The sequence below is a fragment of the Falco naumanni genome, chromosome 9 (genome assembly GCF_017639655.2).
Source record: "Falco naumanni isolate bFalNau1 chromosome 9, bFalNau1.pat, whole genome shotgun sequence".
Lineage (NCBI taxonomy): Eukaryota > Metazoa > Chordata > Aves > Falconiformes > Falconidae > Falco > Falco naumanni.
Genome location: NC_054062.1, coordinates 8996644 through 9009773, shown reverse-complemented (window position 1 = coordinate 9009773; position 13130 = coordinate 8996644). Strand labels below are relative to the sequence as shown.

Below are 13130 nucleotides of genomic sequence, written 5' to 3'. Positions count from 1 at the left end.
CATCTTTTTCAGTTACTGTGCAAGTATTTATTCCTTTTTCCTTGGAAATTGGAGAGATAAAAGATCCATTCTGGAATAAAATAATTTTGTGCATATGTGCTAGATGGTTTTGTTTATGAGACTGAAGTATGTGAGTGTGTGTATGTGAGACAGATGGTGTGTCTGTTTGTGAAAGATATGATGCGTGGATTGAATGTGTGTAAAAGTACAGGTTTCTTAAGAGCTATTCTTTTTTTTCTTTTCTTTTTTTTTTTTTCCTAAAGAAAAGACAAAATAACAAATGTCTGCTTGGTACATTATTTCACCATGTCATGCTCTTTGTCAATATGACAGAGGAATATTCCTGCAGAAGGTGAAGCTGCCCCAGAAAGTGAAGGGTGCTGCCCTGAGGGTTTCGAGCTGGGCATCATGAATTCTCTTCAAGTTTTAAAAGTCCTGGAAAGTTTTGATAAGCAAATACTTTCTGTGCTCTGCTTCTCTATTGGCTGTTTCTTCACCGCCAGATTTTGACACAAATAATCTGATTGAAAAATCAGGGAGGGGAACAGGGGCAAAAAAACAGAGAGAGAAAAAAAGAGAAGTATCTATTTCAGCAGACTGCGACTAAGTGAAAAAGTGGAAGAGGAGTCCAGAGAGAAGACGACGTCTCGCTTGTCTGGGGAGATTTCAAGGCGAATCCAGTAAAGCAAAGTCCCCCAAACAGGTGATTGATTTATTCTCTTAAAAGCTTTTAATTTCATTGTTTTTTTCTTTTCTCTGATATGTTTTTCTAAGCTTTTTCTCCTTCTTTGCTTGTGTTTGCAAATAATGTAACATATTCCACTGTGTAAGTCACTTGTCCTGAGGATTCCTTTATGATAATGGTTCACTTAATTCAAATGAGTCAAACCTTTTAAAATTATATACCATATACTTCACTCTGGTGAAAATGGTAATAGTAGAACAACATAGAAAAGATGTGACAACGGTCTCAGATACCTGTGTCCCAGCGAGCTCCATGCAGCAGGAATAGTTTCTAGATGTAGACTTTTGTACTTAAGCATTGAGGAGAAGGCATACTATATTTTTCTTTTAAATTGCTCTTTTACAGGGCCAGACCTTTAAATTCAGAAAGCAGCACACCTCTGCTGACATCAATTAATCTGTGCCAATTTTGCTACATGAGAATTCAGTGTCCCCTGTTCAGGATTTTTGCTTCAAATCTCTTATTTTTTTCCATCCTTTCTACATATAGGCTGATTAGTGTAACAATTTTTAGCATATGGAATTAGCTATTTATAGACACTACTCATATACCACCAGCTTGATTCAATACATTGAGCAGGAAAGCAAATGATTTGCAAGTTCACACCGTAACTATCTATACGTTAAAGGGATATAGAATTTATAGAATTTGTTAAATTGCACTATGTAAGTCTAGTTAACCATAGAAGCCTAAGGCAAAGTTTGCTGAAGTCAGTGGCATTCCCAACATCACTAGGAGCTAAATGAGTTTTCTGAAGAACAAATACTGCAATTATATTCTAAACATTTTTTCTAGATACTGCAGATGTACAAGCATTTCTGTTCCCCTTCTTGGACAAAATTTCCACCATAATTTGCTAGCCCTGCCATAATGTCCATTTGCCCAGTATTACCGCAGGAATTAAAAATGCTCTGCTCATTTTTCCACTAAAAAAAGCCGCATTCAACTTACTTGCCCCAAGTCCATTTCATTTTGCAAAGGTGGACTAGTGAGGACATGATTAATTTTGTTGTAAAGAACTATAGTTATTTTTTAATATGACTTTATATTTAAAGAATCAGAACACCATAAAACCTCTTATTTTATTTGGACTCTTAAAATTTTTGAACACAGGTCATGTTCTGTTTTGTGCTTTTTCCTCAAAAATGTAGTCTTCTGAAAGACAAAGTAGTCTTATTTTTGGATGCTTCATCTTTGCCAGGAAGAAAAGAAAAAAGCAATATTAAGATTTAAATATAAATTAAGCAATGTGAAGGAAATAAGCCTTTTTTAGCCTAAAACTTTGTATGCTCTTTGGACATATACGAAGACATATCAATTGCAAGCTAAAATCAAGTATTTCTGCTAACTAGAGTGAGAAAAGGGGTTTCATCTCTACAATTAACCTCGTAAATTTGAAAACAAGTTCACCTGAATTTAGAGGAAAATGAAAGCCAGCTTTGGAATGGAACTTATGCTGCAAATTGGGTTTCTGATTCAGCGTGACACAATCCTGCAAACACCTGTTCCCAAACACAGTGTTTCGTGTTATGAATTGTTTCACTGAAGGAACCAGAGAGAGCAGCTCCATAATCTAATTCAGCGAGAATATGAATTTCTTCTAAATTCTATCAAAGGGCTCAATCCTGTATTTTTGGGTACTGTGAGCTGCCATGCAGTGAAGAGGCAGTTAGGGCTTCAGGAGGAACATAGGATCAAATGAAATTAGGATCCTGAAGTCAAAAACCACCCCCTAAAAAAAACCCTTTTAATTTGGTTCTTGCACAATCCCCAGTGTTTCAGTATTACATTCAGTTTTACATGTGATACTCTGAAAAATACCAGAGATACCAGAGAGCATCACTGAGGATGAAGGAACTTTGAGTTTGAGCATCGGAGGGGAACACACGAATGCTGGGTCCACTTTCAGATCTGATGGGGGAATTTGTAACTGGAAAAAGAAGCCCTTCTGAGGTGCTTCAGGTCAGGTACCCAAAATAGTGAAGTAGGCAGATTGATTACTATGTTGTTGTACAGCTACATGAATGGCTAACAAATAACAATGTCAATTCTGGCCAGCTACAGATTTTGTATTCTTTATTGAATCCAAAAAATGCCACGACACTTCCATTTTAGTAGGCACTCTTGCCCAAACAACGAACTCCCTTGTTCACTTGCCAATCTGGGTAGAAACTGTTGCCACAGAGGCTGGCGAGAACAGACTCCATAAAAATGAAGTTTAATTTCTAGCAAAAGGTTGAAGCTGAATTTGGTCAGAAGCTTCAATGACTTTAAGACACAGCGGAGTCTTTTGGTCATGGCACTACTCTCCTTGTAGAATATAGTTAGCCATTAGTAGCAGCTGATCACTTGCTATTGATAATCTTTAGTTTCAAGGACAGATAGTATTTTTTTCTCTCACAATCTGTGCTTCTAGCTTTCCTCTAACCCAGCTGGGTGAATTACAAAGACAGTCCAATGCAGTTGTTAATTAACTATGCTTTGGGCTCCCAGTTCCTGTTTTCTCTGTAAAATGGGGTGGGGGAAGGTAACTTCCTTTTGTAACGTTCAGTAGTGCATTAGAAATCGTTGTGCTCAGTAGAGGCCCTTATCAGCAGCCAAGATACTGGACCAAATTAGACTTTTACATATGCTGGGGCAAACACATCCAGAAAAATCCCGTTGATTTGTGTGCATCTACTTTCAACTGCCACCAGAAAAGAAGGGCTGTATGTAGTGCGTTTGTCTATTTAGCATATGGGTACTACCATAAAACACTGCAAGACTGCTTGTGCCACCCGTCGCCAATCCTCTAATGTACCTGGCTAAGCTGTCTGGCTAATGCCATAGGGTCGTCTAGCCAGCGCGCAGGGGGAGCGACTCCTCCAGCAGACATCCCTGGGGTGCAGGCTTCCACCCTGCAAAGTTACCCGCTGTCAAGCCACCTCCTCCACTGTGTAGGAAGCCCAGGGAAATTAACTGGTTAATTCAGGCAGAGAAATCCACTGTCTAAAGTTTGCTGGGATGAATGCCCTCCATTGTGGACACAGTGCTGCCCCACCACATGGGAAAATCCCTTTGACATGAGTGGAAATTCCATGTGTAAAGGGTTTGTATGGAGTTTGCAGGACTCTTGGGGCACATCTACACTGCAGAGTGCAGCTCCGTGCACAGCCCATCTGGGACTGACCGAGAGCAGCGAGACCCTCGGAGCCAAGCACTCCTGCTAGGTGCAGAGGCTACAGAGCACACTGCTAAAAGGGCTGTACCCACTGCAGAACAACCCGTCTTTGTACCAAGCTGGAGGGATTTCTGTGCCCGCAGCCGTTCGCCAGGCAGAGATAGACTTTGCAATACTTAGAAGGGACCTCATCAGAGAGTTACAGGAGAGCAAATACAGCAACGTACCTCAGCGTCCCTTCCCTTAAGGGCATACTTATGGTTCATTCTCAGTACTGTTTTGTCCTCTTTCTAAAATTAAATTAACAAATCTACTCTTGGCCTCTGTTTTGTCCTATTCATCTCAAGTTACATGCAAATTTCTTGGAAAAAGATGAAGAAAAACAGGTGAGTCATTTCAGAAGAAAAAAAATGGTTAGCAACACCACGAGTTATCCCTGAAGTCATAGAAGAAACAGTGGGAATCCTGGAAGAGATTTAAAAAGACAGCTGTAACTCCATTTCTGAATGCAGCTGGGCCAGTGAGCACTTGACTCACCACCAACAGCGGGCTTGGCAGTCCACCTTCCAGAGCAGACCTTGCTGTGAATTCCACAGCACACATGCCTGCAGCTGTAGGCACCGCTGCAAATGTGGCCCTCGGACCTTTAAACGAACCCCCACTGGCCTGTGTAATTATATTTAGCATGTAAGGGTAGTACAGGCACTTCTGAACCCTAGGGAGCAGCCCTTTTCCATCCCTGGCTGGTTGGGATTCCAGGAGGCCACACTGCTCTGTCCTGACTTAGACAGATGCTTCAGGCCATTCCAGCTTAACAGAAGCAAACCTTGGTGGGATTTGGGTGTTGTTTTTTTTTGTAAATAAGTAGGCTACACTTCAGCTGCTGTCAGGAAAAAACAACTCAATAATGCACTTTACCATCAACAGAGAGCCAGGACTTACTGCTGACTTTTCATATAAAATGTAGCAAGATTTGCTTTTAGTGCTACTATCCTGAACAATTACATGGGAAAAATGCAAATACGTATGGAAATAAGGTGCCAGCTGATACAGCCACACACAGCATCGAGCCTGTTGTCACACTGCCTACATCAGAACTGTTACTAGCCATGGGGAGTGGGCACAGGGCGGGCTGGGTTCTGGGTAGTAAAGATAACAGATGCATTGCAAGAGAATTTTGTACGATTAAATTTCAGCATTTTATGTTTGTTCCTAACCCTTCTTTTCAACGGTTTGTGATATTTGAGTCAGATCCAAAAGGTAACCTCTCCCACCCAGCACTTCTGCTCTGCCTCTGCTTTACTGTTTGTCAGCCAGAATACAAAATCCCCAAGCCACAGCCAGCAAGAAGGAAATTCACCACACATCATGGCTGTGGGGATTTTCTGCTATGTCTCTCCTATTATTGATGTCATTTCTATAATTATTATTTGTGTAGCCATTTCACAGAGCAGCCCACGTCATGGCTTGGGACTGCGCCCTCCTAGGCAGGGTACAAACACTAAGACAGACCCTTTCTCCCAGCCTGCGGTCCCGGGTATGTCCTCGCAGGGAGGGTACGGTCAGAGATGCACTGTGTCCTGTAGCCAGGGCAGAGAGCTACGAGAGAGATCCTGACTGCTAATGTATCTTGGCCACAGGCACGGTTTTGATCTGTAACACGGGAATCAATTTAAGCATGCCCCTGTTCCCCCACCTACAATATAAAGGTAACAGTAATCCTTTGCCTTAACGTAGGGGTAGATGGTGAAGTGTAATTTTTATGGAGTATACTGTAATCTGCAATGCCATCTTCAATCTGCTATCCCATCTCTACATTCAGTGGCAGAGACTATCTCACAGCAGGTTTTTTCACTTAGCCCCCTCCACAGCTGTGTGTTTTCCCCAGAGTTGAGATTCACCAGGTGCCTATGCCTAAACCCATGCAACTACTCCCTGCTTTTCAGCTGGGTGGAGGGACGTTTGAGATGAACCCTGTCTGCCTAGCAGAAGGGTTTTGATTCTCATCACTGCTGCATACAGAGGTGACGTGCTGGGTGAACAAATGAGACAATACCCCCCAAACCACTGAGACTGACCTGCCGTTTTTCTGTGTTTCTGCCCAGGCAGTGAATGGAAAATGCCACGTTCCTTTTTGGTGAAGAGCAAAAAGGCTCATACCTATCACCAACATCGCTTTGTGGAAGATGACCTGCCTATACTCACATGGGATCCAATAACCTCTCCCTTCACTGGTGAGTCAATCTATCCACTGGGCTTGTAAGAATACACCGAGGCAAATTAATAATTGAGTACGCAAGCTAAGGGATTAGCATGAGTGAGCTGAAGAGTAACTAAGGGCTTTCACACAGGAATATCCGTCTCAGGACAAACTGATCCCCTGCTGTGTGCCCTCTTTCTCTAGGCCAAATCCCCACAGCCCCACTGAAACCAAATTTAGATCCTCCCTTTGTTTCCTGCTGGATTGCTGGGGAGGTTTGACATATAAGATTGCTGTGTGGACTTGGGCATGTTTGGGAAAGATGACCAACTTCTGGCAACTAACAGCTCGGAAAAAAGCTTGTACTTGGTTGTCAGTCTTCTGCAAACCCACCACTCTGCTACCTTGATCTCCAGCCTGCTGTGCTCACTGCCTTGTTCCCTCTGGACCTACATCTTCTCTACCTCAGTGTATTACCACCTCCTCCCGATGATTTGCAATGAAGGTCACAGCTAGGGTGAGAAAATACTAGTGATGCCCTAACACTGACTGTGAAAGGAGCCCTACACACTCACAGGTGAAGGGGCAGCTGTGATAGACTATATTAGCACCAACCAACAATTCTGCTTATGCCTGCTGTCCTTCTGCTCATGTTCATGCTCTCCCACAGCCACCCATGCAGTGGCAGGGCTGGGGCAATTATCTTCTTCCTTCAGGCCCCACTCAAATTTTCTTTATTCAAATCTAGGATCAACTTACCCTTTGTTCTAGCCCTGGCAATCAAATTAGAGTCCAGCCCTATGATAAGTTTGATAAAAAAGAAAGGGGGTGACATTTTAATTTAAATTCCTGCCATCGTTCTTTGGCCATTTGTTGTGTCTCTCTGGTGCACAAGAGGGTTTGGACAACAGAGGAATAATGTCCTTCAGCAGCCCAGTCCCATCTCCAGCAGAAAGGAGGCATGTGTATCGAATCTCTGTCCATTTTAGATTCTTACTATAAAGTCTACTTCTAACAAGTGCTGTTTGGTCTCTTTAAGGGCTGGGACAAGCATGGAGAAATGGGAGCATGGGCAGGAGGAGACGAGGCTCTGTGATCACCTTTGCAACTGCAGAAGCAGTTACCTCCCCTCTCTGCTTCCCTACCTGGCTGTCCATAAATTCAGGTTAACAATACCAAACCCTCTTAAGGGAGGGGTGGGAAGGTTAATAAGTTAGTGATTGTTAGTCGCCCGCACAAATGAAAATGGCTTTAAATAAGGAAATGATTCTTATAGGCATGTGGCCTTCTAGGGTCTATTTTCTCCATATAGGGTATCAAGTGTCCGATCACTTCTTCCTGCCCCCCTCTACCTTGCCTATCTCATCCTACCTGGAATTTCCCTTTGTCAGCAATGGATGGACCTTGACTGCCGCACTGATTGCACCACTCCACACTTACGCAGGGAACTGAGCAGGAGTTCATACAGAAGTATGAATGCCACCTTAACAGACTCTTCTCTTAACAGCTAGAGTAAACTGTGCTACTACTGTGTGATTACAGCCATAGGAGACAAGACACCAGAGGACATCAAGAAACAGGACCTAGAATGCATGGTTCCAAAACAAGAAAAGGACCCATCTGAACTGAAGGAAGAAAGTGTCCCTGTCCAGTACCTGAGCAGGATGCTGCCAGGCCCTTCAGCTCAAGGTCTGCTACCCAAGACCACAATTGCAAGAGAGGGCAGGGCAGGGCTGGCTTATGGATTCTCTGCAACTGGGTCCAGATTTTCAGTAAATGGCAGCTCTTATTTTGATGTCAATGGTCAAATTTGCCCCAGGCAGAGGTCATCAAGAGCATTCTGTGTTTCCCTTTACAATTCTGGTTTAGATCAGCATCTCCCTGAAGGACGAAGCTATGATTCCCATTGAGTGAGCCTCCAAATCTCAAGGACTAAGGCAGCTCTGTGCTACATGGGTCAAGGCAGGTGTCCACAAGATACTTGTTCAAACAGCACATGAAACAGGGCTAATGGGGGGGTTAATATTCCCTTAGCATCCCCTCTCCCATAACATTTCCTCAGATTGAAATCAAAGCCATAGTAGGAACTTTATATAGGGATCAAGACTTGAATCAGGAGTTAACAGCTGCAACTCCCAAGGTCAGGCAAGAAATTAAGTGGGGGAATGGTACCTGGGGAACTTTTTTTACTGGTGCCCAGCTGCAGGCAATGCCATGACACTCACTTCTCCCTCTCCTTTGCAAACTCAGAGATGGCCATCCCAGGTCTGCAGATCAAAGACTGCACTAACACGACAAGCACCCCTACCTTCTACAAAACCGGCTTTTCTTGGGATGCTTTCCATTTGCCATACAGCTACCAACAGATGTCTTCCACCATGCAGTCAGCCCTCTTGGAGCACCCAGTTAGCCTGTACAGAAGCCATCTCCTGCCAAGCACCGAGCCCCCTCTGGATTACAGCATCCATTACTCCTCAGACATGGAGACCTACCACTGCATGAAGTGCAACAAGGTGTGTGTCAGATGAGAACCTCAGGGATGGCCTAGAGTGATTTTCAATGCATACCTCGGGTTTCACTGGGTTACACCAAAGTGCAATGCATGTGGCTCAAAACGGGTACCTACTTGTTCTCCTGGCTAGGGGACAAGGGTGCCAGGAATGATGCAGTTCACATGGCCCACGAGAGGGAAGAATCAAATAAAGAGAAGGAACTGAAAACAGAAATGAGACACAGCCTCCTCATATAAAAAAATCACTTGCTTTTGTTTTTTTGCAGGTATTCTCCACTCCCCACGGACTGGAGGTCCATGTCCGAAGGTCCCACAGTGGGACCCGTCCCTTTGCTTGTGAAGTATGTGGCAAAACCTTTGGACACGCTGTAAGCCTGGAGCAGCACACCAACATTCACTCCCAGGTGGGTAGCACATTTCCAGAGAACCAGCTCTCCAGAGCTCAGGAGTGCTTGGACCTTAGCTGTTGCTTACTCCATTATAAAGGAAGTGACATTTCCTAGGTTACAAACGTGATGACTTCCCTGTAGCACCCCATGACAACGACAGCAGCTCTGAAGTCTGTAGAGCTTGGTCTCACAAATCTCAGGCTGCCCTTGCGAATTCCTTGGAGGGGTGGGGAGGATTGTTGCTACTGGTTCTTCTGTCTCACCTCCTCCTAAAGGGTGCAGGAGTTTGGATCACAAGATGTAATCTATTTCCATAAGTAACCCTCCCCGCATTCTCTTTGTACTGCAACTAGCATATCAGTCCGTGAGCCGAGGAGATTTGCTTATCAAATCTACTATTCTCAACACTCTTCAAGCTCTGTCACGTCTTGCAGCCACAGACATCCCATGATTTTCGTTTCCTAACAGGAAAGAAGTTTTGAGTGCAAGATGTGTGGGAAGACATTCAAACGTTCCTCCACCCTCTCCACTCATCTCCTGATCCATTCAGACACACGGCCCTATCCCTGCCAGTACTGCGGCAAGCGCTTCCACCAGAAGTCAGATATGAAGAAACACACTTACATCCATACTGGTGAGAAACAAAATATTCCCAATAAGCAAATACAAATTAAGAGTCCATCACGTTGATACACATACATTGTCCCCAGACAGAGATATTGGACTAGGGACAAGTGTCCAGTGGCACTGGGAAGTCATTCTTCCCTGGGTGGTAAGACAGCAGGTCTAAGCATCACCGAGATGCACATCCTCCTGTGTGACAAGGAGGTGGTTATTGACCAGCCTCCAGTGTGCGTCACGGTTGTCCCCAGCCCCAGACGCAGACAGGGCATGGGTCGCACCACTGGAGAGGACTGCCTCTGGTTCTTCTCACCCTCTGGTGCTGGATCAGTGTGCAGATGCATTAGCAGGACAGCTGGGCTGTCAGCACCCTGATGCCCAGGCATAGCCAGTCAGGTCCAAGTCCACTAAAAGGCATTTCTACCTCCCTTCTCTCATCTGTCTAAGTTTTTCTTGTCATTTTCTCTGCCCTGCAGGGGAGAAGCCCCACAAATGCCAGGTCTGCGGCAAAGCCTTCAGCCAGAGCTCTAACCTCATCACTCACAGCCGCAAGCACACCGGCTTCAAGCCCTTCAGCTGTGAGCTCTGTGCCAAGGGCTTCCAGCGCAAGGTGGACCTACGGAGGCACCGAGAGACCCAGCACAGTCTCAAGTGAGGGATGGCTCTAGGTCTTTGCTGGAGCTCCCACTGCATGCTCCAGGGAAGACGATTCTCCACAGCGCCTCCATCCAGCGTGGGGCTGCCGACTTCTTAAAGCTCATATAGTGTCCTGTGTTCCCATGGGGACTGGCAAAGTCATGTCATTGGTGTTCTGGCACCCCATGGCCTTGCACGCCCCAGTAGGTGACAAAGAAACCTGTAGGAGCTCTCACTTTTCAATTACAACAGGTGCCAGCCCAGATCTCGTATCACCTGCACAAATCCAGAGGAATTCCTCCAAGGTCACTGTTATTCTGGATTTATACCATGTGCAGAATCTGGTTTATCAGACTGACCAGCAGTGAGGTGGGAACTCCTGGGCCAGTGGCAGCAACAATCTGTGCCAAGCTAGCGCTGTAACCATGTTCTGCTTTGATGGTTAGGAAGATAAGGCCGGGTCATGCAAATAGATGGCGTTCAGTGAGCTGTATTCAACCTGGACAGGGCTTCTGCAGAGACTTGCCCAGGTCATAAATTCTGGCAACAGACACCTAAAGTAATTTTCTTTCAGCAAAGCATTGACCGTGATCAAATGACAACTTAACTGTGTTGTATTTTTAGCTTGGAGTGGGAGGAAAATACTGAAAAAACAGCTCCTATCCATAGCTGATAACAGGGGTCTCTCAGTGCATTCCTCATATGCACCACACTGCAAAGATCCCTGGCTTAGTGGCAACCAGGCAAGCTCCAGGAAGAGCCGTGCCACAGCACTAGGCATAGGCTAATAAGTCCCATGTCTCAGTACCATGCAAGAGAGACTGGCTCTTCTTGGAATCCAGGCTGGTATGTCCCACAATATTTCACTGCATGCTGGACATACTGACTTAAGAGCTGTCCTGGGCAATCCTGTGCCACTGCATAGTCAGGAACAGCCCCTGGATACCAATGTCAAGGGCCAGAGCTCTGCTTTCCAGCCACTCTCTTAAAGGAGGAAGTGACCTAGTCTGTACACATTGGCATAATATGCAAGTACCTTACAAATATTACACAAACAGAGCAGCAGTATTTCCTCCTGTGTCCGGGTCTAGGGGTTGAAGCAAAGCACTGGAACAAGTAAAGCACCAGTTCCCCTCCAAGCTCTGCTGCGTTCTCACTGTATAACCTTTGGCAAGTCAGTGCACTGGGCTTTTATTTCTCCACCCCTCCTGGTGATGGGTAGGTTCGTAGAGTCCCTTGAGTTCTTAACGGGAAGGACAAAGTAGTATCATAGCATTAGGAAGACAAGCGCTTTCAGTTAAGCAGGGCATTGTAGCAGCACACAGCCTGCCCCATAACTACATCCCTGAACATATGGCCTCGGACAATGACACCAGCGGGAAGCAGCCTGGAGAACAGGCCGCGGCACTAGCCATTTCACTCCAAACGCTTATGAAGGAAGGCTGCCATCATGGGCAAAGAAGAAACGGTCTAAGTGGAAAATTCAATTATTGTCAGGACAGAAGGGGTCTGTCCTGCCCTCAGTTACACTGCTGTAAATCCAAAGTTATTCTCCCAAGACCTAAAATGTACTTGCCCATGTTTTATGCTGTGCCTAAGCTGTTAGTCATTAATATGCATTCTGGAAGCTCAAAACAGAGTCTGTACTCCTGGCTTTACTTGTACACTGTAAATATGTATTTATACTTATTCTAATGTATATTTTTATTGCACTATACCAGACAGTGACAACACGTACAGACCTGCTGGGATTTATCTGATAAATCTGTTCCCTGTGGGTAACTGGGCTAACACAGTACATTTCATGTCAAAAATATCCATTTCAAGAAAGGCTTATACATGGCTCTGGTGATGCAGGTACTGGGGATGGAGGGGAAAAGAAGGGAAAGATTACAGCATTGTCCCATACGGCCCAGATGGAAATAAAGATGGAAATTCACATGCAGAACAGGGCTCCCATCAGGAGCAGAGCTCCCAGACTTAGACATGAAGTCCAATTCGGGGAGCAGGGGGCTACTGGCTACAGAACAGCCATGAACAATGCTCAGAGCCTGGGATCGGGGGCATTCATCTCCAGAGATCAGTGTAGAGCCACACACAAGCAGCAAGTCAGCTCTCCAGAGCAAGAGGGCTGTGCAGCTACAACTGCCTCAGATGACACGGGATTGTGTACCCAGACAACAGTGCTATCAAAGACCCTGCTAAGACTCTGCTGTCCTTTCCTGGGTCATGCCAGAACCTGGGCAGGGCAGAGCCTCCAGGGGAGGTGTATGACCTGTGACAGAACTGGGCTTAGGGAACTGGCCCTCAGGTCCTGACCATGACACCAGGCACACATATGTGTGAACACTCACCATGTACACATGCACAAGCCTTACTCAAGGTAAAGTCATTTCAGCTCATTAAAACTGTTGCCAAAAATGCAAACCATGTTTGTTATTCCCCTTGTCCTCCACAAATCTGCAAGCAGAAATATTTAAAGAGCATGTCAGCATGTGAACTGCTCAGGAGCAAACACCCTCCAGCCCCAAAACACAGGGGCACACTGGCAGAGACTTCCCTGTCTGTCCTGGAGCCAGCAGGTGTGCCTGACTCATCCAAAGCTCCCCAATTCTGGCCCTTCTGGAGAGAAGTGCTAGCACACACCGATTGGCACAGTGGCAAAAGTGCCTGTAAAACCACTCATAAAACCAAATCAGACAGCTGGTTCTTTTGAGCCTGCTGAACAAGAGCTACTGCATCCATGAGATTTCCATTCCTATCTTTGATTTCCGTGGTACAGAGGAGCTATAGCCTTCAACACGCAGCTGGGGTCTTTCTGTCCTAAAGCTGTGCTTTTACAGCCTGCTTCTCCCTCCTAACAAAAG

The 13130-nt window shown here is 45.3% G+C and overlaps 1 protein-coding gene across 2 annotated transcripts; it reads left to right on the top strand.

The window, feature by feature from the left end:
- The first annotated feature begins 544 nt into the window (after positions 1 to 544).
- GFI1B (growth factor independent 1B transcriptional repressor) lies at positions 545 to 12690 on the top strand. 2 transcript variants are annotated; one of them, XM_040607581.1, is made up of 7 exons: positions 545 to 703; positions 6011 to 6139; positions 7648 to 7794; positions 8356 to 8618; positions 8884 to 9021; positions 9475 to 9640; positions 10104 to 12690. In XM_040607581.1, the coding sequence occupies exons 2-7, from the start codon at positions 6025 to 6027 to the stop codon at positions 10280 to 10282; spliced, it is 1008 nt and encodes a 335-aa protein (XP_040463515.1). In that variant the 5' UTR covers positions 545 to 703; positions 6011 to 6024; the 3' UTR covers positions 10283 to 12690. The 2 variants fall into 2 exon arrangements, with proteins under 2 accessions (XP_040463515.1, XP_040463516.1); XM_040607582.1 differs by lacking the exon at positions 545 to 703 and having other exon boundaries at positions 6036 to 6139; positions 7613 to 7794.
- Positions 12691 to 13130: the final 440 nt, after the last annotated feature.

Coding starts and splice junctions, on each gene's coding strand:
- GFI1B (XM_040607581.1), top strand. CDS start 6,025: ATGCCACGTTCCTTTTTGGTGAAGAGCAAAAAGGCTCATACCTATCAC. Junction 6,140..7,647: donor AATAACCTCTCCCTTCACTG/GTGAGTCAATCT, acceptor GTGTGATTACAG/CCATAGGAGACAAGACACCA. Junction 8,619..8,883: donor ACTGCATGAAGTGCAACAAG/GTGTGTGTCAGA, acceptor GTTTTTTTGCAG/GTATTCTCCACTCCCCACGG.